Source organism: Accipiter gentilis, chromosome 1 (genome assembly GCF_929443795.1).
Source record: "Accipiter gentilis chromosome 1, bAccGen1.1, whole genome shotgun sequence".
Lineage (NCBI taxonomy): Eukaryota > Metazoa > Chordata > Aves > Accipitriformes > Accipitridae > Astur > Astur gentilis.
The window spans coordinates 24,629,447-24,651,405 of record NC_064880.1 but is presented as its reverse complement, the minus strand read 5'-3'; the positions used below and the strand labels follow the sequence as shown (position 1 = coordinate 24,651,405).

Below are 21,959 nucleotides of genomic sequence, written 5' to 3'. Positions count from 1 at the left end.
TCCCGATGAGGAATGAAGGACAGCCTCATAAATGTGACTGAGGTGTCTCCATAGGACACCATTTAGAATCAAAAGCATGAGGATGTCTAATCAAATATACATGTGAATTTCTAAACAATTATGGCAAAGTGACCTGTGCATGGCGAGCTTTTCCGTGTTTGTTAGGTGACATAAGGAATTCTGTTTAAGTAAAAATTAAAAGGGTTTTAGAAAGTGGTAAAGGTGCAAAAAAATTCCTGTTAAAACATCTTAAAATTGCAAAGACAGTCTCACTTGCCATAGTGTGCCTTGATCCGGTAATCACAGCTTGGGGTACTACACAGCCTTGGCAGCCATGGCTGTTGTGGTGTGAGTGATCTGCCTTATCTTCTTGGGCAGGGGGGCATGCTAGCTAGCAAATTGTCTTCCTAATTTAGATGCAGATCTGTAACTTCTTACCGTTATCCTGTTCTGCTTTTGCTCTCCTAATAGTACCACATTTACCCCAGCTGACAAGTTGAAGGTGATCCAGCAGACTTTTGAAGAGATCTCTCAGAATGTACTTGAGACCCTTCAGGAAGATTTTCTGTGGTCCATGGATGACTTATTTCCTGTTTTTCTCTATGTGGTGCTACGAGCCAGGTAGGCACTAAAAGTGGTATCAGTCATAAGCTGAGTATAGGCACTATGAGTACTTTTACCTGTAATAAACACTCCTGCTTCTCGTTATAGGACTAACTGCTAGCTTTTTGTAACTTAGTAAATTTTCCATTTTGGCTGTTTGCTTTGGCCTGGAAAAATTTTGAACAGTTGACTGTGAAATGGCTGTGACCTCAGAATGAGGTTAGGGAAAAGCATGGTTTTTGCACAACACCATGTACAAAAAGTAAAAACATTATAATGGCATCTTTTGCTCACCTACTTTATTTCCCTCCCCCATGTGACAGGATAAGGAATTTGGGGTCTGAGGTGCACTTAATCGAAGACCTTATGGATCCTTATCTGCAGCATGGGGAGCAAGGCATCATGTTCACTACCTTGAAGGTATGAAAATTTTTCAGGGTTATTAAAAGCTTTCTTTGGAAATTAATCAGCTTTGAGCAATGATGTGATCAGCTTAGGATAATTGTATGAATGTTATGTTGTAACTTTTTGGATGTTTTTATTGATTTTTTTTTTTTAGCTAGGATGAGCAAGGAAACTTAACTTGGAGCTTAGGATAACCTAACAATTGCAGGTACTGCTAATTAAAATGATGCAATGTGCAAACGTACTTTACTCAAATGTAATATTGGTTGCTCTTGACAGTTCTGAATGCTCACTTGGAGCTTGTCATTCCCCTGCAACTTAACCTTATTCCCTTTTTAAAAATTGGAATGAAGTGCTACTTTGGAGAGTAGCCATTCCAGTAATGGAAAAGTCTAACATTACATTAAGGTGCTTCAGGAATTCAATTTTAGGGGGAAAAAAACCCCAACAAAATTACTGTGTCACTCTCCACATTTAGTATTTTTTTTCTTTTTAAGTATGGAAAAAGGAAGAGAATCTGTTTTGATGACTATCCTATTGTACACTAGGACCTCCATAATGGAAATGGGTTGTTTTGATACCTCAAAACTGTTCAAACGGGGGGTCTTGTGACAATTCAGCTGTGTGGTGCTTTTTTGTGGGGTTGTTTTGGAGGGCGGCTGTTAATCTGAAACTTAAAAATCTTAAGCTGAGCTGTTAGGTTAACATGATTGTATTTTCTGTCTGTGTAAACTGGAAATAGTTGGGTGCATAGGTTTTTTTCATACCTGTTATTTTTATAGTTCTGCAAAAAGGGAAGGTTTGAGTTGGTTAAAACTTATCAAAGAATCTATGTAGTAGAAGCAGAATCTTACTTTCTGTGAGTGCAAGTGCTGTCTGAGACATTTATATTAAGTTTCTGGTCATGGCTGACCCAACGCATATTTGAACCAGCATTAAGGGATGAATAGCTATCAGCAGCGGGTCAGGGTATTTAGGTGATAGAAACCTTTGCTTTTCAGTCTGAGTGCTTTTGAAATGCTTAATCCCTGCATCCTTGTCCTATAAGAAAATATTTTGGGTTTTGGGCCCTTCTGTCTAAGGGCAAAGAAAGACTTGTGAGCAAAAAAATGTACTTCATCTTGGCAAAGCTGGGAACTGTGACAGTATTCAGAGTCCCAAATCATGCTATCTTGCTTCATTAGGAGTTGGACCTAATTTGTAACTTACAATCTCCTGTTGTTCTTTTTGCTAGTTTATGTATCAGAAGATTCTCCTGTGTTGAGTGTCACTGTATCATCACTGCTTGTAGAAAGCTTAGTCCTCTGTTTTCTTGGATAGAAAAAAAAAGGCAACCTTTTTGTGTATGATGCTTTATCAGCTTGCTGAGAACTGGTATGTATGCTAAACTGAACTTTGTTTTAATTCAGGCATGTTACTACCAGATTCAACATGAAAAGCTTACCTAGAACATCATTTACGACCTGGCTCTGTGGGATATTCTACTCTGGAACTTCACTAATACCCACTTTCTTCCCTGAAATGGCACTTAGAAAATACTCTGTTACAGTTTTGTTGTTACAGATGAAAATATTCAGTTGTTTCTTCTGAACTTCCAGTTTTAAGATTGGAAAACTGCAGCCAGAGGCTCTCTATGAAGTGGTGATGAAGCTAGAGACTTGGTTTGTCAAGTACTTGCCAAGAAGAAATAATTTCCTATTCTAACAGAAAGATTATTTGCTCGTTTTAAATTAACAATGCTGCAAAAAGGCATGGCATCTACTTAGAGTACCTGTGAAAGTCTGGACCGCATGGCTTCTAAAGCAGTGGGTTTGTTTTTATTATTCCTGGTTTCTCAACAGAGATGTTTAAAGAGAATTAATTGCACCACAGAACCATTCAGTCTTCCTGAATGAAGCTATTATGTTTATTTAAAAAATAGAAATATGTTAGTATTTATAATGGGTAACCTATAGTGTGTTCAGCTGTAAAGGTTTTGAGGCATCTGTGTTGAACAGCATTGCTGAATGCAGTTATTAGTGTACTGTTGTGGAAATAATCGCACTGTTATGGACTTCCCTGTTTATTAGAATTATAAATATACAGGCATTCAACATTCTTTCTGTTTATGAAATAAATAAAAGGCACTGACCACTTTAAATTTTGGCACTGAATGAAATACCCCAAATTTGTAGTGTTTAGTTTTATTACCTTGAGGTCAGAGGACAAATGCTTTCTCTGGAAGCCAATGTGATAGGAGAATGGGAACATACTCTTGAACAAGCTGACCATGGATTAGGTTTGAGACTTTTGCCTGTTAACTTACGTGTCAGATGAAAAAAGCTAACCTTGTTGCATTTTTGAACATGTAGAGAAAAAGTAACTTCCCTGGGGGATTTTTGAGTGCGTGTGTGTGTGTTCTTCTGTGGTTTATGGTTAACTTTATTTATACCAATAACACTAGTGGATAACTTGGGTATTGTAGGTGCTGTTCTTGACCATGGCTGACTCAAAAAAGGGGACAGAGGGATAGATAAAATGTATTGTAATAATGACTTGAGTTATGTCAAACTACATTAGATAATGCTAATCATATTTTTGAAATAGTAATCATGGCTTCTGTATTGGCACCTAAATGGAAAGAAACCATATGTCAAAATACTGTTTTGAACAGTCACTGTAATGTAGCAATTTTCATAATAAAGTAAAAATGATTGGTCTTTCTGAAATTATTTTTAGTTTTATCAGAGAAGGGGAAAGAGTAATTCTGACAAGATGATGTTTAAAACTACTATTATACTTGTTACACTTGCAACAGACTATAGTGATAACAGACTTCATGTTTGCAAACAGTTTTTTATTAGCTTAATCTTTTTAAATTTTACTGAATAATTTGAAGAGAGAGAAGCAATAATATGAATAAAAGGGAAGCTATAAAAAGAAGTTAACTGGGGGGGGAGGTACACAACTAAGGGTGGAGACTAATGAAGTATAAGGCGGGAATTTGAACACTTAATCTTTTGTGCTAGATGCAGTCTTTCCATGCCATCATCTCTTTTGAACTCTATGTACAAGAAATATTTAACTGAAACCTGTAAGAGCAGAACTGCTTTTTGAAAGGGAGCTATGCTGAACAGCTGTGTAAATCAATGGCAATAATTTTCATCTGCAGACATCTGAATTCAGGATTTTTCACCTTTTGTAGGAGTGTAATCATTAAAAACAGATTTGGGCTCCCCCCCGCCCCGTAACTGTTCAGTGTTAGTGTCTGTTGTCTTCAGAAGTTTCAGAAGAAAGGAAGGATTTTCATCTTCAGCTTTGACACGTGAAAAGCTTTGTTCCATATGACCTTACTCACACATTGATTCTGTGCCTTAAACTGAGAATGTAACTAGAGATGGGAAGTTTTTCCATAATCTTCCTGCCTTTCAAGAAGGAGGTGTATCTACAAATATGTAGCAACTTCAAATGTTTAACTTCATGCACTGTGAATGATGCAAAGTTGAGAACTAAAAAAACCAAAAAATACATCTGCTTCGTATATACACACACACACACATCTACATCTACACAACCTCTTATAAAAAGTAGTGGTATCGCATATGAATTTAGCTTGCTGATTAATGGAAGCAGACAGCCTGGGCTGGATTATTTTTGGTCTTCCTGATATATAGCTTGGTTATTAGCTGAAGAGAATCCTAGGATTAAATGTGCTTCTGGCACAGATTCCACTTTACAGCCTGTGTGGGCTGTGATGCATTAGGAAATTGGTACAGACCAGCTTCGATTTGCAATTTGTGTATTTCTGTAGCCTACAAAGAAATGAGTTAACCTGCAGGACTTCTCCAGATGTATTGCTTCATGGTAATTACTTTTTTCTCATCTTTTTTTTATATCCCTAAATTGAAAGCTGGCTATTTCTTGTGCTGCAGCAGAAATCCTGTACCCAGCAACAGAAGATCGATGTGACAGTATTGGAGATTCTCGCTGTAAATGTCGGTATGGTAGCTGAAGACAGACCTTAAGAGATGAGTGCCCTATTGGCTGGGAAAGTTGCTGAGAATAAGAAACTACTTAAGTGAGAGACAACTTAAAGCAGGCTTTTTATGCAAGAAAAGGGTTAAGGGGATTTGTTCTCTTCTCCTTGGTAATGAGTAGTTCTAAGGTTAGGTTCCTGCGGATTAGAAAGGAGAGGATGTCCATAGATTAGCTAGGGCAGTGAGGTTACTTGCTCTACTAACATCCTGCAAATACTCTTTCCCTCTGGAAATTCTGCATGAGCTGAACATGGTGTATTCTGTGGTGTTTGCAGGTAAGAAAACATGCACTGTACTGAAACCATTGTACTGCACAGATGCATTTCCCCCATGCAACTGTGAAATTAGTTTCTTCTCATAGCTACAGCAAAGCTAATTAAACTTGTGATATCTGTTTAATTCCCATTAGCTAAATATTAGAGATACGTATGAATGGGGAGTAGGGGCTCAAAAGAGAATTTTTCTCTTGCTCCTAATCTTCACAAAGTATTCTGACTTGAGTGCCAGGTGCTATACATTATTGACTTATTTTGCTGCAATTAGGTTTGCTTCCTAACTGTACTTGTTTTTAGAAGCAGTTTGGGGAACTACCTGTTCTGGTATGTTGAGAGAGAATGTAGCGGAAAGATGTGATTGATATGGGACTGTAGAACAAATCCTTTCTTTGAACTACCTAGCCACGTACTTCTAAGTTTGTTTAGTATCAGTGTGTTGATGTTGTCAGGTGGTGGTGGTTTGGGTTTGGTTGTGGGGGTTTTTTGTGTTTTGTTTGTTTTGTTTGTTTTTTGTACACCCAAGCTGTTGGCAGTAAACAGCTGGAAGTAAAGCTGGCTGCCTCACATGACTATGGTGTGCTGCACCTAGGTATTTTTCTCTGAATGCGCTGCTCTTTTAGGAAGGAATGCTTTCAAGGCATTTACCCCCATGTGAACAAGGTACTCGCACCACCACTGGAGCTGTAAGCTTTTGTTTTAGAGGGAGGCAGAACAAATCATCACTGAATAGATCTGATTACAAAGAGCAATAGCATAAATTGTTCCATCAGCAACCTTACATGTGCAGGTGTGATTATCTGTATCTCACAGAATGCCTTACATGAACATAAAATGCATTCAGTCTTTTTTTAATCTGTACCACCTCAGACTTGCAATAAGTGGTTCTTGGGTCAAGATAAGGATATATGGTTTCAAAGGATAGGTCTCTACCTTTGCTTAAAATGCGTCAATTTATTCTAGTACTATTTAGTGTTGGTTTTTTTTAGTTAAAACGCTTTCAAGCCTCAAAGTGTACAAGCAGCAAGATGGTTTTTTACACTGACTAGAAGCTGACAGACTTCAGTGGTGAGACTTGCCTAATTAAGTTTATTTAATGAGAACAAAAGTCCTGAATAGAGCATGTTATTTGCGAGATGCTGAATGTCTCTTATTACCATTTTTTGCCTAATCAGTTTGCTGATTTGTAGTGGCTTATTTACAGCAAAAGCTCTCTGAGTGTTCCCTGCCCTCAAGCTAATTTGTAGTCTTCAATATGCCAAATAATTAATTTTGACAAACTTAACAAGGAAAACGAGTCATATCTTTTAAAAGTGCTCAATAACCTTGTCAAGCATATTAGCCAAAGAAGCTTGTAAGAGCAGGGGGATTGATGTTCTGAATGTCAGGTTCTCTGGTGTTGTCCCCTGTAGAGGCCTGACAGCATCCAAAATTGTCCACTTTAATACAGTTTATAGAACTGTCTTTAAAGCAGGACTTGGGTTCCCTTGCAACTCTAGCCTTGTATCAAAAGACCTTCTGGTCTGTCTGACAAATAGGGTAAAGGTATTTCATACTCTGCTGCTGAAGGAAGTAAGCCCTGTAGCCCACATTTGCACTAACTGATGTTTGTAGGCACGAGGTGACAGACTTCTTTTGACTCTAAATTTTGGCACACTCAGCACGGATATCTAGTTCTGTCCCTAATAATAGAAGACATTTCTCTTTGCCTGTTAATGAGCATCTGTAATTGCGTGCAATACATGTGAATGGGAAGGACCTTACACTGGCTGGGAGATTAGTCAGGTAAGCCTTTTAGTAAGAACTTCCACCTAATTTACTTAGATCCCTGGGATGAGGAGACCCTGAGCTCTGGCCTTATAGTCTGTGTAGGTATAAGTCTTAGGAAATGAAGGCACAGTAGTAGTTACAAGTTTGTTTGAACTCTGACTTTTCCCCTTAAGGAAGCAATTTAGTGGGTCTTTTTCTAAAGAACTGCACAGAAGCAAGATACTATTCTTCCTCTCTTCTAGTAATAACTTATTCATCATCTGTTGCTACTGACAGCTGCTGAAACCAGGCTTCACAGTTGGAAGCTGCTTTCCTTTTGTTGTGTGAAAATATGAAACAGCTACCACTTTATGAATGAGGTGAGCTGTGTTGTTAAGAACTTGACAGGTTTTGATGTTTAAATGCTGCTTCTGTCGGTGTGAGCATAAACTCTGTAGTTTAAAAATGCAACAGTGGATGGAAGGGTTACTAATGCCATGTTTATTACTAACCCTAGCAGCTCTCTGATAGCTATACCTGAGGATTTCACCTAAAAAGGCAAACAATCAGCATTCAGTAGCTTTCCCAGTTTTTCTTGGAAATCCAAGGTCAACCTTTAAGACAGTGTGTCTAAAACTTCTAAACACACTCAAGTTAATCCCACAGCTGTTCTCTATGGAAGCAGTAGTGATACCAGAAGCTACAAGGGTCCATGGAAGAAAAAAAAGTAAATTAATATCTCAAGTATTTTAAAGGGGTAACAGTATTGTTAGTATTTGAGCAGAATTGGAAGTATTTTAGCATCTCCAGAAATGTTGTTCTTTGTCTCTGTTTACAGGATGATTCTCAGTAGCGTATTTAAAAATGAAATAACTCTTCAGTAGAAGATTGTAGAATATTTTTTCTTTGACAGCAACAGGGTAACTTCCTTGCTTTGGTTTAGTTCTCTCCCCTCCTGAGTCACTGTGCTGTGTAAGATCTATCTTAGCTGAGAAGAAATAAATATGATCCAGCTTCCAAAGTCTAAAAGGGATCGATACTTTGATGAAGGTATTCCTAAGACTATACTGGAGACAGCTGTGGGGTTTTTTTTCTGTTTTCCTTTAAACTCCTCTGTTTCGTAATAGAATATAAGCAATGCTAATTGTCAATATGGTGACAATGCCAGTTTAATAGACAACACTACATGAACAAAGCAGGTCTTAAGATTATGGTTATCACAAGAGAGAAGATTCAGTTTTCATTATGCATCTGAGGAGTCTTCTACAAAAAAATGGAGGGTTTTTGCTTGTCTATTTTGAGGTTAAGGGGTCTTCTAAACTTTAACTAGTTAAATCAAAAAGCTTTTGGAAATATTTCCTGTCTTTCACAGGTTTCCCTATATGTGTTTGTAGGGTCTCACCCTACCTAAAAGGGCATGCAGTCTGATGCTTTGAAGCCAAATAGGACAGAACATAGGAAAAGCTAGATCTAGACTTGAAATAACTCGAGTTTTATTCTGGAGAGAACTGGGCTTTGAATGGGAATTTACTGTAAGTACAATGTGTTGAGAGCCTTCTGGGTGATAGAGTATGGATAAAAGTTGTATAGCTTTGAGTGAACAAACTGCTATAAAATCATACATCTGGTAAGAGATGTATAGTAATAACTAAAGTTGATCACAGCTGACAACCAGAATCTATTCTTTAGATGTGAGATGGCCAGATGAATTCAGTTAGGGTTACGAGAGTTGCCCCAGAAAGCCCAACTATATTATAAGAGGGATTTTACTGATTGATTCTTTTTTGAGGGGGGCAAAAAAGATGGGTTGTTTGGGGGGCTTTTTTGAGGGATATATGTGATGAGATTTTTAAATCTGGACTTTCAGCATGTGAAATATAACATATAGATCAGGAGTTGGCTCCTTTATAGTACATCTGAAATGTTTGGACATGCTCTTTTCTTTTGTCTTCAAATATCCTTTACCACAAAATTGTAATCAGGATTTTGAATTGGGAGTATGCTGTTGGATGTGTGTAGACTATATAAAGCAAAGTAAACAACTATTGTATGTGGGAATCGGCAGACATCAGCAGGGTCTGTCTCTAGTTCTTGAAAAATCTGAAAAAAACCCCATAAAAGCTAGAGAAGCTTTAGAATTAGTAATAATAATAGGAAATGGGGCTTCTGAAATGCCGCTAATGGGATAAGCTGTCAGAAGTTTCCTTTTAGAACATAACTTGCATATTGAATATTATCTCTTTGTAAATGCTTCTGCAACTGAATCTAGATCTACAGACTCTTAGTTTCCAAAAAGAGGCAGGGGACAGAGATCAGCCAAGCTGAGGGTTACTTATGTTTGCATATTGCAGTTATTCAGGGAAAACCAGGAGCGCCACTGTCCTGAATTTACTTTGCAACATAGGGATTCCTCTTTCCATGTCTATACCATCCCACAGTAAAGACTTGTGTTCTACTCCTAATGTCTTCAGTAATTAAGAAACAGGTATTCATGACTAGATTTATATGGCCTGCTTTGTTAAATCTATCATTAGGCAGATCAACTAAGCTTAAACAAAGGGGAAGGCAAACTCTTAAAGGAAAAGAGCTCAGACTACTGAAAAAAAAAATGAAATAATTGCAGCTCAAAACCCAGTTGCATTGGGTATTGGGGGAGGAGCAAACTATATTTTTGTTAGTCTTTGGAAGAAGAAATCATAACTTTAAAAGCAGTCTTTGGATTGAAATTTCAATAAGTAGCAGCACTGAGTGCCCTGTAGAGGTAACTTGAAATGAATTACCAATGCTCAGTAATAAAGTGTTTGAATCATAATCTCCTAACTTATGATCTTTTTTTCTCCCTTAATTTCCATTGCCTTCTGAAAGCAATTTTATGATTTAACAGGAGAGAAGAAGCATGTTTTAAAAATAAGTATTAAGAAGTGCAGTAAAAGTGACAGTAATGCCTTCTGCTTTTATAAGCAGATCAAGATAATACTTTTCCTGCTTGTACCTTTGATGTTTTCTGTCCACAGAACAATCTAGAGGAAAAGGGTGCCTTTTTGCTTTACTAATCCAGGAGATAAACTACTGTATACTTAACAGAATTTGGTAAGGCATTCTCTGTGCATACAGTGTCACACTGTGGTTCACTGTTGGCCGAGGTGCTCGGTTTCCTGATGTTACAGGGTTTTTTAACTTGTACTCTGAATCATCTCTTGAGTGACCTGTTTAAATATTTAACTCTTTAAGAGTAATCTTACAGTACTGGTAATTGTGGCAATATCTTCAAACTTGTATCAAATGTGATTTGGAGTTAGATCAACTAGGATGTAATGAAAATTCTGAATTGCTTCAGAACTTTCATAGATAGATTCCTGATGCTTTGGGGTATAAATGCACCTTATGCTGTTCCCTGGGGAATTTCTATACTTGTTTGCAAAGATTTCTGAGAATTCTCTGAAGCAATCTTGTACTGCATTGTTGCCTATTAGCAGTAGGTTGGAGAACTTCCTCCATTTTTAGTCTAAGGGAACATTATATGTTGTCACAGAATTTTAAGGGAGGGAAGGAATTTGGAAGAAAATTTTAGAAGGCTTATGTCTTATGTGTGAAAAGTTCAGTGTGGCACGGATACAGATTAATTAGTGTAAGTGTTGGCTTCCTGCATTACTTAAAAATTCATATTTTAAAATTAAAGGAAAAAAATAAGGTAGTATATGCTGCTTTTTATAATGAAAGATATTGGAGGGGTTTTTTAGATTAGCAAAAAACTTTGCCCCTATCTCTAAAAGTAGCAACCAATTATAAATTGCCTGAGAGAGAAGATGATACCAGTAAGGTATAGGTGGTTTTTTTAATTTGGGTTTGGGGTTTTTTTGTGTTTTACTTCACTATGAGGAAATAGAGGAAAATAATGAAATCTTTGTGGAATGAATCCTTCAAAGACCTTAAATTCTAACAATGATAGAAACAGGGATCCCTTTTTTTTTTTCCAAAATATGTCTTTGCTCAATAAAAATTCAGTATAAACTCCAGAGACTTTCAGTTTTAATATTACGTCAATAACAAGAGGCATTAAATCTAATGTTTTTGAATATGATCATTTTCCAAGCTATATTGATGTAAAACAAGTTTTAAAAGTCTTTGAAAAAATTACAAATTTCCATTGTAGTGCACATAAGCTGGGGAACAGGAGATGTACCAAATAGCTTGTTAATTTAGATGGCTTAATGAAGCAAGCTAATGACAATTCCATGAAGGAGATAAAATGTCATACTACAGTTGAGGTTGGTCTGTCTGCATTTTGGATGTTGGTGGGTAACTGCATTTACAGGTGGGACTCATGAATTTAATTTATGCTTGCAACCTGTTGTGCATTTAAAATATGAATGGTTGCCCCCCTTCTTTTAATTTCTGCTTTCTTATCAATCTAAAATGCCTGACAGTATTCTGATGTGAGTGTACTCTTTTCCCTAGTTCAGCATCTGTCTTTGTGAAACCTGCTTGGTGTGAATGCAGTACTCGAAGTGGGAGGAATCTCCTTGAATAAAGGAAAAGATGGAGGTGCCAACAGTCTGCAGTCAAGATAATGGTACTCCTAAATTTTGCATCTCTTTTTCAAAGAGAAAGAAAACTGACAAAAGTTTTGTTCCTTGGTCTCTATAACTGTTCTTCCATTGAGTCATGAGAGAGATGAACTTGTCTGGAAGTATTAGTGCTTAGTAATTGGAATGATTCTTGATGTTTAATGGTGGTGTGCAGTTAATTTAGAGAGTGTCAGAAGAGAATACCTGGCATTTGTTTCTGGCTTACAGTCAAGGGTCTCTGCAGCTGTATCAAGAATGACTAATAACTGCAAGAGGGGTTTTTTTGCTTAAGGAAATGATTCTGTGTAGTTTGAAGGTTTGTGCTTCTGTATGGAACAACTTGGTCTATTTGAGCCCAGTTTGATGTAGGGGATAGCATTCTAGGAGTTAATTAGTACAAGTCATCTCAAAAAGAGACAACCAGTAATGAGGAAAAGATCTTAAAAAGTGCCTCCATGAAAGGTAGCGCACTCTATTAGGCACTAGGAAGTTCCTGTAGAATAGAATCATTTTAAGAAAACTGTGTTTTGGGAGGTATTTTCCTATGGGGCTCACAATCAGGGTTCATGGAGTTTATCTGTAAGTGCTTAGATGTCTGCTTTCCAGAAACAGATGATTCTTTTGATAATGAGGTACATTTCCAGGCTTTCCCAGTTTGGATACTCAATAATTCTGCCTGATGATTGAGGCAAAAGTCCTATCTGCAGAATCTTAGCAGGCAAGTACCTGTATAAATTAGTGCATAAGGAAAATACCTCAGTGAAACTAAAATCGAAGACAGATCTCACATAAGTGTTGGTAACATTGAGGTCTAGAGCTGATATAGGAAACAATTAACTGTAATAAAAATTGTGCTCAGGAGAGAAATAAGTAAAGAAGGGCTTCCATGTTTAGGTTAGCTGTGGTGACTGGATGATAGTAGCTGATGATATTGTCTGCAGGAGAGAGTACTCAGCTATTCTGGGTCTGTTGGATGAGCTTTAGTTTTAAGAAATTATTATTTTGACTTTGGCTGGTGTAACCTTTGAAGCTCCTAATGTCTTGGTTTTATTCAACACTTCTTGCATTACTATTATTCATTGAAACACGCCAAGTTTAATGTTGTAAACAAATATAAAGGAAAGTCTCCAGTTGCAATCATATTGTATGATTACTTTGGCACTAAAAAGCAAGCGACAGCTTGTGCTTACTAAAGTACACAAGAGTTGAGCACTTATTTTCCTTTGACATGCAATGAGTCAGGCATCCAACTCTTACTGTCTCTTTAAGAACCCTTAGAGCTTAATAAATCCAACTCCTAGCATTTCGTATAGTATTGTATTAGTGCTGTTATAAACATTGTGTTTCTTGGGAAGAGTGTCACATAAGAGAAAATATCTGTTGTCATTTTTGAGGTAAAATTAAATTCCACGCACTCACAAAAATCCAGTATAAATCTAGGCCTGACTTTGTGTAACATCTTACCTATTTGTCACATCTTAGTTTCTGCCTCCTTGAGATTTTAGAAAGACACTGGATTTTTTTGGTTTTCCACTGCATTAGAATACTGTTCCTAACAGATTAAGCGCTGCTTCTAATAGCAGGAACGGCTCTTCCCCTTTCCTGGGACATGTGGGTGTCTGTGACAACGGTATGTATTTGACAGGAATTTGCATTTTCATTAGTGATATTCTCCAAAATGTCTGCACTTCTCAAGAGTGGAGAAAAACAGATGGTCCCTGGCCTAAACAGGGTATCATCCAAAAGAAAAGCCTATAAAATGAACATGGCAATTTTTTATGTTTACCTCTTCTCAAGTAGGAGGTACGAGCCTGAACCCAGACTGATTATGTGTGAGACTCCCTGTGTGTATTTCTCACAGGTCAGTTGAAAATTGCTAGTATTGACCTAGCCCTGCTGGTTAATAACATAATAAAATAAAACTTTTATGCAACAGAGTAGATTGCAGGAAACAAGGAAAGCAGACAGGAAATGAGTGCATTTCTTGGAAGTATAAACTGAGGAAAGGTCCTTTTCAAAGGCCTGGGTCACTGTTTGGCTTTAGTTGGTCTTCTATTTGTACTGAAGTGTCTTGCGCTTTTCTGTTTCTTGGGCTCAGGTGTATCTCATGTTCTGACTCTAGTGCTACAAGAACTGAGTTTGCTCTGTAAAAGAGATGTCAATGGCGTTGGCATGTTATATGACCTGCTCAGATCTCGCTGGCTGCAAGCACTTTTAAAGGTAAAGTAATATTCAGCTGTGAAGGCAAAGGTTTACTAGAGGACAGTCTCTAGGGGGTAGCTACTTTATTTTGCCGCATCAGGACAATAAATGCTTATTTACACTATGTGCTGATACTCCTAATGTCAGTCCTAACATTAGCAATCAAAAGTGAACAAAACCACTTTTGCTTTAAAGAAAAAAAGTATTCTATTTCATAATGTCCTAGACATTATGTCCTCTTCTACTTTACACATGTGTATTAAGGCCAGGGGGATGGAGATGTAGGCTGAACACAGCACTGCTTAGCTGTCTTTTCTGTTCTTAGACCTCTATATGGCTATGCATCCCACTTTTTTTGTATGGATGCTTGTGAAATTATATTTTTTGGCTTTGCCCACACTGATCTGATGTGTAGTTGAAGATTTTGTGTTGTTATAGAACAGAGTTTTGGCTGGTGTTTCTCCCTTGAAGAACTGTATCTCTGAGACAAATTCTGTACAAATTCTGCTTGAATGAGGATTTTTACAGTCTTTAAATTTAAAGGAAGAAAAACTTGCAGTGGATAAGAATGTCCATTAAGGCCATTTTAAATACAGCAATTTTTTTTTTTTTAAGTTAAATTTACTTTGTTAATCATGCCTGCAACTAGAAGAAGGAAGCAAGCTACAAGTCAGAGAATTGATGCTATCAGGCTATTGTCTTGTGTAATCAGCTTTTCTTACTGGAAAATTTAAAACTACAGCATAACTAGCTAGCTGGATGATAATATGGAAATACAATGAATTATAGACTCAATTCCAGGTGCATTAGATGTTAAGGATTGAGATTGCAAGCTCTTTGACTCTAGCTGGACTGAGAAATTCCTAGAAATACAATATTGCCCATTGTGTGTTGTGTATGTATCTATATAATCACGTGAACAGATCATACCATCATTGCATTGTCTTGTCTATCATGGCATGCAATAGATTTATGAATGCCTCCAACACTATCTTGGAAAAAGACCGGTTCCTGTCATGCTGCAGGCACGTGCATTGAATCGTGAGGTAAGACTCTGTGTACATAGTGTATTGCTTTACTTATACCAAATTAGTCAACTTAGCTGCAGATAACAGTGTTTGGGTATTTTTGTATTTCAGGTCTGAGTACACTATATAAACTTGAAAGATTCTCTCCTCTCCTCGCACATTTGTCAAACTATTTGATAACTGTTACTGTGTTAAGGGGCATGGGGGTGTGAGAAATGTGTACAGCTGTGGTCACTAGACTGCATGAGCCCTGGCCAGTGTAATGAACACATATGTTATTTGTTTTAATGACTGGCCATGTATTTTTCTTCTCATGTAACTGTATGGCTACAATCAAACAGTCTGACATGAGGATTTTGAAAAGCTTTTGGGATTTTTCTAATCGTAATAGCTGATTAATTCTTAAATTTCTGCATTAGTGGGAGAGTTAATGACTAAGTGGAGAAACTGACACTAGTGATGAAATTGGTTGAGGCATAGGAGAAAAAACTAATTTAGCGCACATGGCACTGTGCCTGAACTAAATTAAGCATGGTTGAGTGTTGTGCAGCTGTGGTTGTATTGTCCAATTCTAGAGCAAATTGTATAGGTATGCTCCAAGTCACATAACATGGCAGGGCTTAACTCTCACCATACCATATTCCTCTAAATTCAATTTAGAGCTTTCCAAATCACTTGTCCTCCAGAACCAGTCTCTGTGCTTTCTGTCTTACGTTTATCAGGTGGTAGAGTTACTGCGTGAAGCCCCTCAGTCTGCAGAAATCAAAGAGCTAAGACGACTACTCCGTGCTCCACACTTAAAGGCAAGTCCTGCATCAGGAAAGAAGAAGTTTGCTCATAGAGCTGTCTGCAGTGGGAATGGAAAAGAGATGGCCAGCTGTTCACAAGAACTGGCAAAGGAGCCAGAAGAGACATAGTTTCCTAGTCATGGACTAACCTAGCTGTGAAATAAGATGTGGACTGTGTATCTGAAGTAGCTGCAGTGGGCTGCATTTTATTTAAGGGCTATGTTTGAGAGAGATGTTTCTTACAAAGTTAAATTCTGAGCAGTCAATGCAGACATAAAACCAAATTTTCCTTGTAATTGCAAAACCTGCATTCTTTACCCTAGAGCTCCAAATAGAAATGTTTCATCTTTTGTAAGTTTTCCAGAAGAAGCAGAGTGAAGAACTGTTCTTAAAACTTTATTTCACAGTTTGAATTTTCAAGTGGAAAGAAGACAATGTCAATGTGTGAAAGGGATCTATGTGCACATAGAAATTTATTAGCTGATTTCTGTTTTCTGCCCCGTCACTGTTTAAAGCTGTTCTATTGTGTCATCTTTGCTCATTGGTTGGTTGGTTTGCTTGTTTTTGTTTGTAAAGGCCTTGCTATCTGCTCATGATACTGTGGCCCAGAAAGATTTTGAACCAACCCTTCCACCTCTGCCAGACAACATACCTGAAAATGAGGAAGCTATGAGGATTGTCTGCTTAGTGAAAAACAACCAGCCGCTGGTGAGGGAGCTGTCTGATGTCTGTCAAATTATTTTAACTTACACAAGCATCGATAATGCATCACATGCATATTGGTTTCTTTCCAGGAATGTCACAGACATTGTGTGCATTCTTGTCCAGTTTTTTACAAAATCACAAGAATTGTTGTGGTTGGAAAGGGCCTTGAGACCATCTAGCCCTGCTCAGTGTGGGTACAACTAGAGCGGGTTGTTCAGTGCCTTGTCCACTTGGCGTTTGAACGTTTGGCAGATGTTTTTATCTAATATAATGAAAATGCAAACTGGATTGAGAGCTATTCCCTTGGCCAAAATAGGAAGGAAGGAAGGAGAGACTCTGAAAGGTTCTTTAGAAATCATTTGTGCTTGTAAGTGGAAAACATTGTATAGCTTAACTAATCTGTTTTAGAAAAAGGTAGCTTTAATATCTGAGATAGAAAAGATTTCTTACAGTCACTCAATGAGGTTATTTTAGTATGATGGAAGTTGAAGACACTGAAGGACTTAGTACTAATAATAACATTATCACTAGATCCATGTGGTGTCAAAAAGGCTGTATCTTTCAAGGCCTTTTTGTCATTGCAAAGATCAGACTTGTGATGTGAAAGGAAACTTGCTGGGGTTCTTCAGTGATCAGTGTGTTTTTTCTTTGTTTCTATTTGTCAGGGTGCCACCATTAAACGCCACGAGATAACAGGTGACATAACGGTTGCCCGTGTGATCCATGGTGGGCTAGCAGACAGAAGTGGTATGTATAATTTGAAACAAAGTAATACGAAAAATTGAACTTGAAATAAGATATTTGAAGTAAGATAATAGCTTAGCTTCTACAATTAGTTTTCCATTGTAGAACAAGGTGATGTATACATTGGACAGGACTGTAAATAGTGGTATGTTGCAGTGACCTTGATTCTGGTTTCATTAATTTTCATATGAATGTGCTATGTCTGAGACTGAATTGAGGTACAAATCCAGTTTTCATTATGTATTCTCGGCAGCAATACCTGGATAAACCTGTCATGAGATTGATCAGGAATATCCCAGATTGCAGTGTGGTTTGAATACCAGCAGCTCATTCCCTAATGGAGAAATGGAAAACATCAGTAGTCCGTGATTCTATAAGATAATCGGCTTTAAGGAATACGTAGTAATGCTTTTTGGCACTAGTCTACTGACCACTTTGGTAGCATTAGTTGCTAAACAATATTCCAAGGAGTTTCCCTGGAAATATCACTACTTTGTCATCCTAGAATTGAAGGTGTTCCATGCTCCTTGGGAAATGTAACGTAACTAAAATGTAAAAAATCAGAATAAAATTGAACTGTAATCATTATAAAACAGTCCCTTTTAGTATTTTCTGGCCTTTGCATAGAGAAGAAAATGCAGACTGTAGACAATAGCTGATTAAGTTCCTAGTTTAGCTAATGTTTTAACTGAGCTGAAGGAAAATGTAGAAGTAAACAATATTGTGAAGATTTTGTAAAGGACAGAGAGGAGTCCCAAGGCCTTCCACTGCACCTGGAATTTTTAAGGGTCTGAGTCCAAGTCTCATGGTCTGTTAATATAATGGGTTTAGCTAGAATGGGCTCAGAAATTACTTTGGGAAATGTTTCTGCTACTTTTAAGGCAACTGCAAGGCAATTTACATCAATAGATTGTAAACATGTTGATGGGGGAGGTGGGAGGAAATAAAAAAACTGAAGCATGCAAGCTTCTTGTGACCCACAGAAATCTGCAGTCCTATCCAGGGGCAATACAGCCTAAATCCAAAATGCCTTCCTGCATACCTGGTGTATGGAAATGTTTGATGCTGATTTCCAAACCTGTGGTACATCTGTGTGCCTCTGCTTCACCTACCCAAGATAATCTATGCTGTGATAAAACTGCTGCTGCTGCTTTCATCCTTGTTTTCACTGTAGGGTTGCTGTATGCTGGAGACAAACTGGTGGAAGTAAATGGTGTTCCTGTTGAGGGACTTGAGCCTGAGCAAGTTATTAATATTCTGGTATTGAATCTTTTTTGATTCTTTTTTCTACTTTGTACCTTAAGAGTAACTGTATGCAATTTCTTTTATGCACACATACTCTCTTAGAGGAGACAGTCTGAAATTTTTAACAAAATTCAGATTGTTTCCTTACTGTGGAAGAAGTTCACAACTGCTTATGAAAGCAGAATGTATGAAACCAGAATTAAATCTAACCCTTGTTCAGGACAGAAATTAACTTAATTGTGACCATTCCACCTGCAGCTTCTGCAAAAAATACTCATTTATTCAGACGTTACTGATTCATAATTTTTCTGGAAGCTCCACTCAGTTAATATTCCACAAGAAACTAGTGGAAAGGTGCTGTTCTAATAAGAGTCCCTGTTAAAGCAGAGTGAATGAGCTTGTAAGCTATATACCTTGCCTTGCAAAAAAAGGCACTGGTAATTACTGTCGTCAAAATTCTCATTAAGAAATCTGTTGAGCTGTCCCTGTTACGTGTTATTTTGCCCACAATCTTTCAGGGTTCTTCACTGCAAAGTGTTAGTGCCAGTCAGTAAGGTAATGGAATATGTAATCAATATCAAGTCTTTCTATGTGTTATTTCCTTGATTGTACTATTTCTAGGTACAAGAAATACAAAGTCTATTGGAATTCCTAAATATTTATATTTTTCTCTTCCCCCCCCTTTACATCACTTGTCTAACCAGACCCTGCTGCTAATTTAAATTAGATTTCAGTAGAAAAGCTTGGTATGAATTAATGTTGAAATTATATCTATTTATAATGAAACATAGATTTCATTGAATTAAAAATATTTAGCAAGACTTTGAAGTTTCTTTCCTGAGTTGCCTTTTGGAAAAAAATACAGCAATGTCACACTGACTCTGTCTCCCTGAATTCTATTTGTAATATAGACATTATAGAAACCTCAAAGCCATGCTGTGTTAAGCTTGTGCTGCCAATGTTTGGTTATTTGTGTTGAATACCAGTCATATTTTAATCCTTTTCTAATCATTTAGGCCCTGTCTCAGGGGACAATTATGTTCAAATTAATTCCAGTTTCTGATCGGCCTGTCAGCAACCAAACAACGGTAAGAGACATTTTTGTTTTTCTGGATTGTTACTGCAAACAGTTACCCCAATAATGTCTAATGGTGTGATACAAAAAAATGGCATTGCTTAGAAGCTTATTGCAACCACTAAAATGTTACTTGCCTTTATGGCTACCTCTCAGCTGACATGAATATGCTGTTGCTGAAGCAGTAAAGATAGTAAGCTGAAATACAGTTGTGTTAAAGGTAATGAAGACATTTTCAGAGTGATCTACAGGTTGAAGGTCAATTCTTTTTCACAATGTATGACACAAAGTTTTATTTCTCCCTTAATGAACGGATAGGGTTTGGAGCTTGATCTGGTTTTTAAAACTTGACTTCATCGTGAATTGACTTAAGTAGCAGCAATATCTGGCCCTGTGATTATAAAGCTCATGTTGTATCTGTTCTAAACTTGGCTTCCCCTTAGTCTTGTACATTTTCTTTACCAGCTCTATGTGCGAGCAATGGCAGATTACTGGCCCTTGCAAGATCCTGCTATACCATGTGCTGATGCAGGTTTGCCTTTTAAGAAGGGTGAAATACTCCAGATTGTGGACCAAAATGATGCTCTCTGGTGGCAGGCCAGGAAAGTTTCAGATCTCAGTGCCTGTGCTGGACTTATACCCTCAAATCATCTTCTTAAAAGGTAAAGAAGTTGTAATTTTTCTGATTTGCAGTTCAGAAATTAGCCAGTTACTCAGACTTTGCTATTGAAATTTTTCATAAGCTATATAGCAGTATGATTCAGAGTGGCATCTGACAAACATCTTTCCTCTCTCTGTTCTCCAACTTCTTGCTCTCCTTTCCTTAGGAGTACCTATGTGATGACAAGCTTTTGAAAGCACCTGTATCATCTTAAATTGACGTCTGAGAAGTTCATAGCAGTTGCCTAGTCTCTGTGCTAGTTGCCAAGACATCTAGTGGAGTGTAGGAGCTGAAAGATGGGTAGAAATTAAGGGCCCCAGCTGTTTAGGACCATCATCTATGATTAAAAAAAAAGGGGGGGGGGCACAGGGGGGAAGAGTGGGATAATACATGTATAGTATAAGTGCATAGCTGTATCAAGAAACAGTATTTTTTTTTTTTAAAGATGACCTGTGAGGCATGAGGGACCTCTTCAGCTTTGGTCAAAACTGAGTAGACCAGATTAAAAGAAAGGAGGGGGGGAATCCAAACCAAAAAAACGTGCTCAGGGAAGAACAAGGATCCCTTGCCCATTATTTTTATGCTACATGCTTTCAGAACCAGAGTACTTAAACTGCAGTAGCACACTTCTCAGTTTGATCCTCTAACCTTGTCCCATCTGTGTTACCCTCAGGAAAACATAAGGCCACGCAATTGTAGATGATAAGCTTCGATTTGTACTATATGTAAACCTAGCTGTGGTCTATATAATGAAAGCTGAAATCAAACTAGGTTGTGATTGAGGCTGCAAGCAAGAGGGTCTGTGTAGTAACAAAGGCAATAGTACTAGTAACCATAGCAGTAGCACACTATTTTACTTCCAGGAGTCTGTACCACTTATCTTCCTGTCCTCATATATAAACTCAAAATACTCTAAATACTTCTGGGCTGCTGATTTGGAAATTGCTTTTAAATAGTTCTGATAGCATGTCTGCTTTCTTTCAGGACTGCAGTGGGCTAAAACATTGGTAATGTTTCCATTCTTGGTGTTTTCTGTCAACTCAGTACTGATTGATCTTACATGTAAGCAGTGAATCTGACTGGAGCATAATATGCTTGTGGACTGTTTAAGTGATACATTTATTTCTCTCTAGGAAGCAGCGAGAATTCTGGTGGTCTCAGCCTTTCCAGCCCCATCTCTGTCTCAAATCATCAATGTGTGAGTGAAAATTTACTTGAATGGTAGAGTAGGAAAGAAAGGTCTTCTCTCTGTTTCCAGGGTTACTGAAACAGAAGCTCATACAATTCAGTTTAATTCAAAGACATTGTTTCTGGAGCCATATTGTAACCTCAGAAGAATGTTAACTATCTTCAGGAAATCAAACACTTAATAGTAGTTGTACCTGGATTACTGATGGTGGAGGCTGTTGTCTCCAATGTACTTGGGATCTGACTGTGAGAGAAACTGGGAATTCAGCTCCTTCTGAAGTCTGTAAGATCTAGGAGCTCTCTAGGAAAGCCAATTCTCTCTAGGATAATTGGGTGTGAATAAGTCTTGAGTTGACAATTGTACTAGTCTGGCTTTCCAGGGACAGAGATAACAGTTCTGCACTGAAAGATGCCATGCAGTATGTTTAGAATGTTTCTTTGTCATCAAAACTTTTGAGAGAAAGATAGAACTTTTTTCCTTGAGGTGTAAGATAAGCTATGCTGCCCATGAGTTTATTCGTGGTGACAATCCAGAAACATTATCCTCTGCCAACTATAATTTTCTGTAAACATGCAATTATTCCCCAACAAAGAATGTTCTTCCTGGTTTTGCTCTCCCTGTTTTCTTCTGTGGTTCTTTATACTAGTATAAAATTAATTTTTCTCTTGTGGTAACTCCCAGATTGAATGTGTTTCATTGCCTAGGATTC

At 37.6% G+C, this 21,959-nt stretch overlaps 2 protein-coding genes across 11 annotated transcripts in view; both read left to right on the top strand.

The window, feature by feature from the left end:
* ALS2 (alsin Rho guanine nucleotide exchange factor ALS2) overlaps positions 1 to 3,734 on the top strand; it is a 42,938-nt gene extending 39,204 nt beyond the window's left edge. For 5 of the 7 annotated variants that reach the window (XM_049798854.1, XM_049798809.1, XM_049798817.1 and 2 more), the window contains exons 32-34: positions 472 to 621; positions 927 to 1,023; positions 2,418 to 3,733. In XM_049798854.1, coding sequence (XP_049654811.1) covers positions 472 to 621; positions 927 to 1,023; positions 2,418 to 2,456 — 286 coding nt within the window. In that variant the 3' untranslated portion in view covers positions 2,457 to 3,733. Of the gene's footprint in view, positions 1 to 471; positions 622 to 926; positions 1,024 to 1,162; positions 1,218 to 2,417 lie in introns of those variants that run through there. The other 2 variants (XM_049798845.1, XM_049798864.1) reach the window with 2 other exon arrangements.
* A 1,466-nt stretch (positions 3,735 to 5,200) lies between these two features.
* Positions 5,201 to 21,959, top strand: part of MPP4 (MAGUK p55 scaffold protein 4) — a 29,822-nt gene continuing 13,063 nt past the window's right edge. For 2 of the 4 annotated variants that reach the window (XM_049820078.1, XM_049819907.1), the window contains exons 1-11: positions 7,348 to 7,425; positions 11,504 to 11,618; positions 13,712 to 13,833; positions 14,784 to 14,861; positions 15,566 to 15,646; positions 16,208 to 16,339; positions 17,002 to 17,083; positions 18,255 to 18,340; positions 19,342 to 19,413; positions 19,866 to 20,062; positions 21,195 to 21,259. In XM_049820078.1, the coding sequence (XP_049676035.1) occupies positions 11,585 to 11,618; positions 13,712 to 13,833; positions 14,784 to 14,861; positions 15,566 to 15,646; positions 16,208 to 16,339; positions 17,002 to 17,083; positions 18,255 to 18,340; positions 19,342 to 19,413; positions 19,866 to 20,062; positions 21,195 to 21,259 (949 nt within the window). In that variant the 5' untranslated portion in view covers positions 7,348 to 7,425; positions 11,504 to 11,584. Of the gene's footprint in view, positions 5,300 to 7,347; positions 7,426 to 11,503; positions 11,619 to 13,711; positions 13,834 to 14,783; positions 14,862 to 15,565; positions 15,647 to 16,207; positions 16,340 to 17,001; positions 17,084 to 18,254; positions 18,341 to 19,341; positions 19,414 to 19,865; positions 20,063 to 21,194; positions 21,260 to 21,959 lie in introns of those variants that run through there. The other 2 variants (XM_049819992.1, XM_049820162.1) reach the window with 2 other exon arrangements.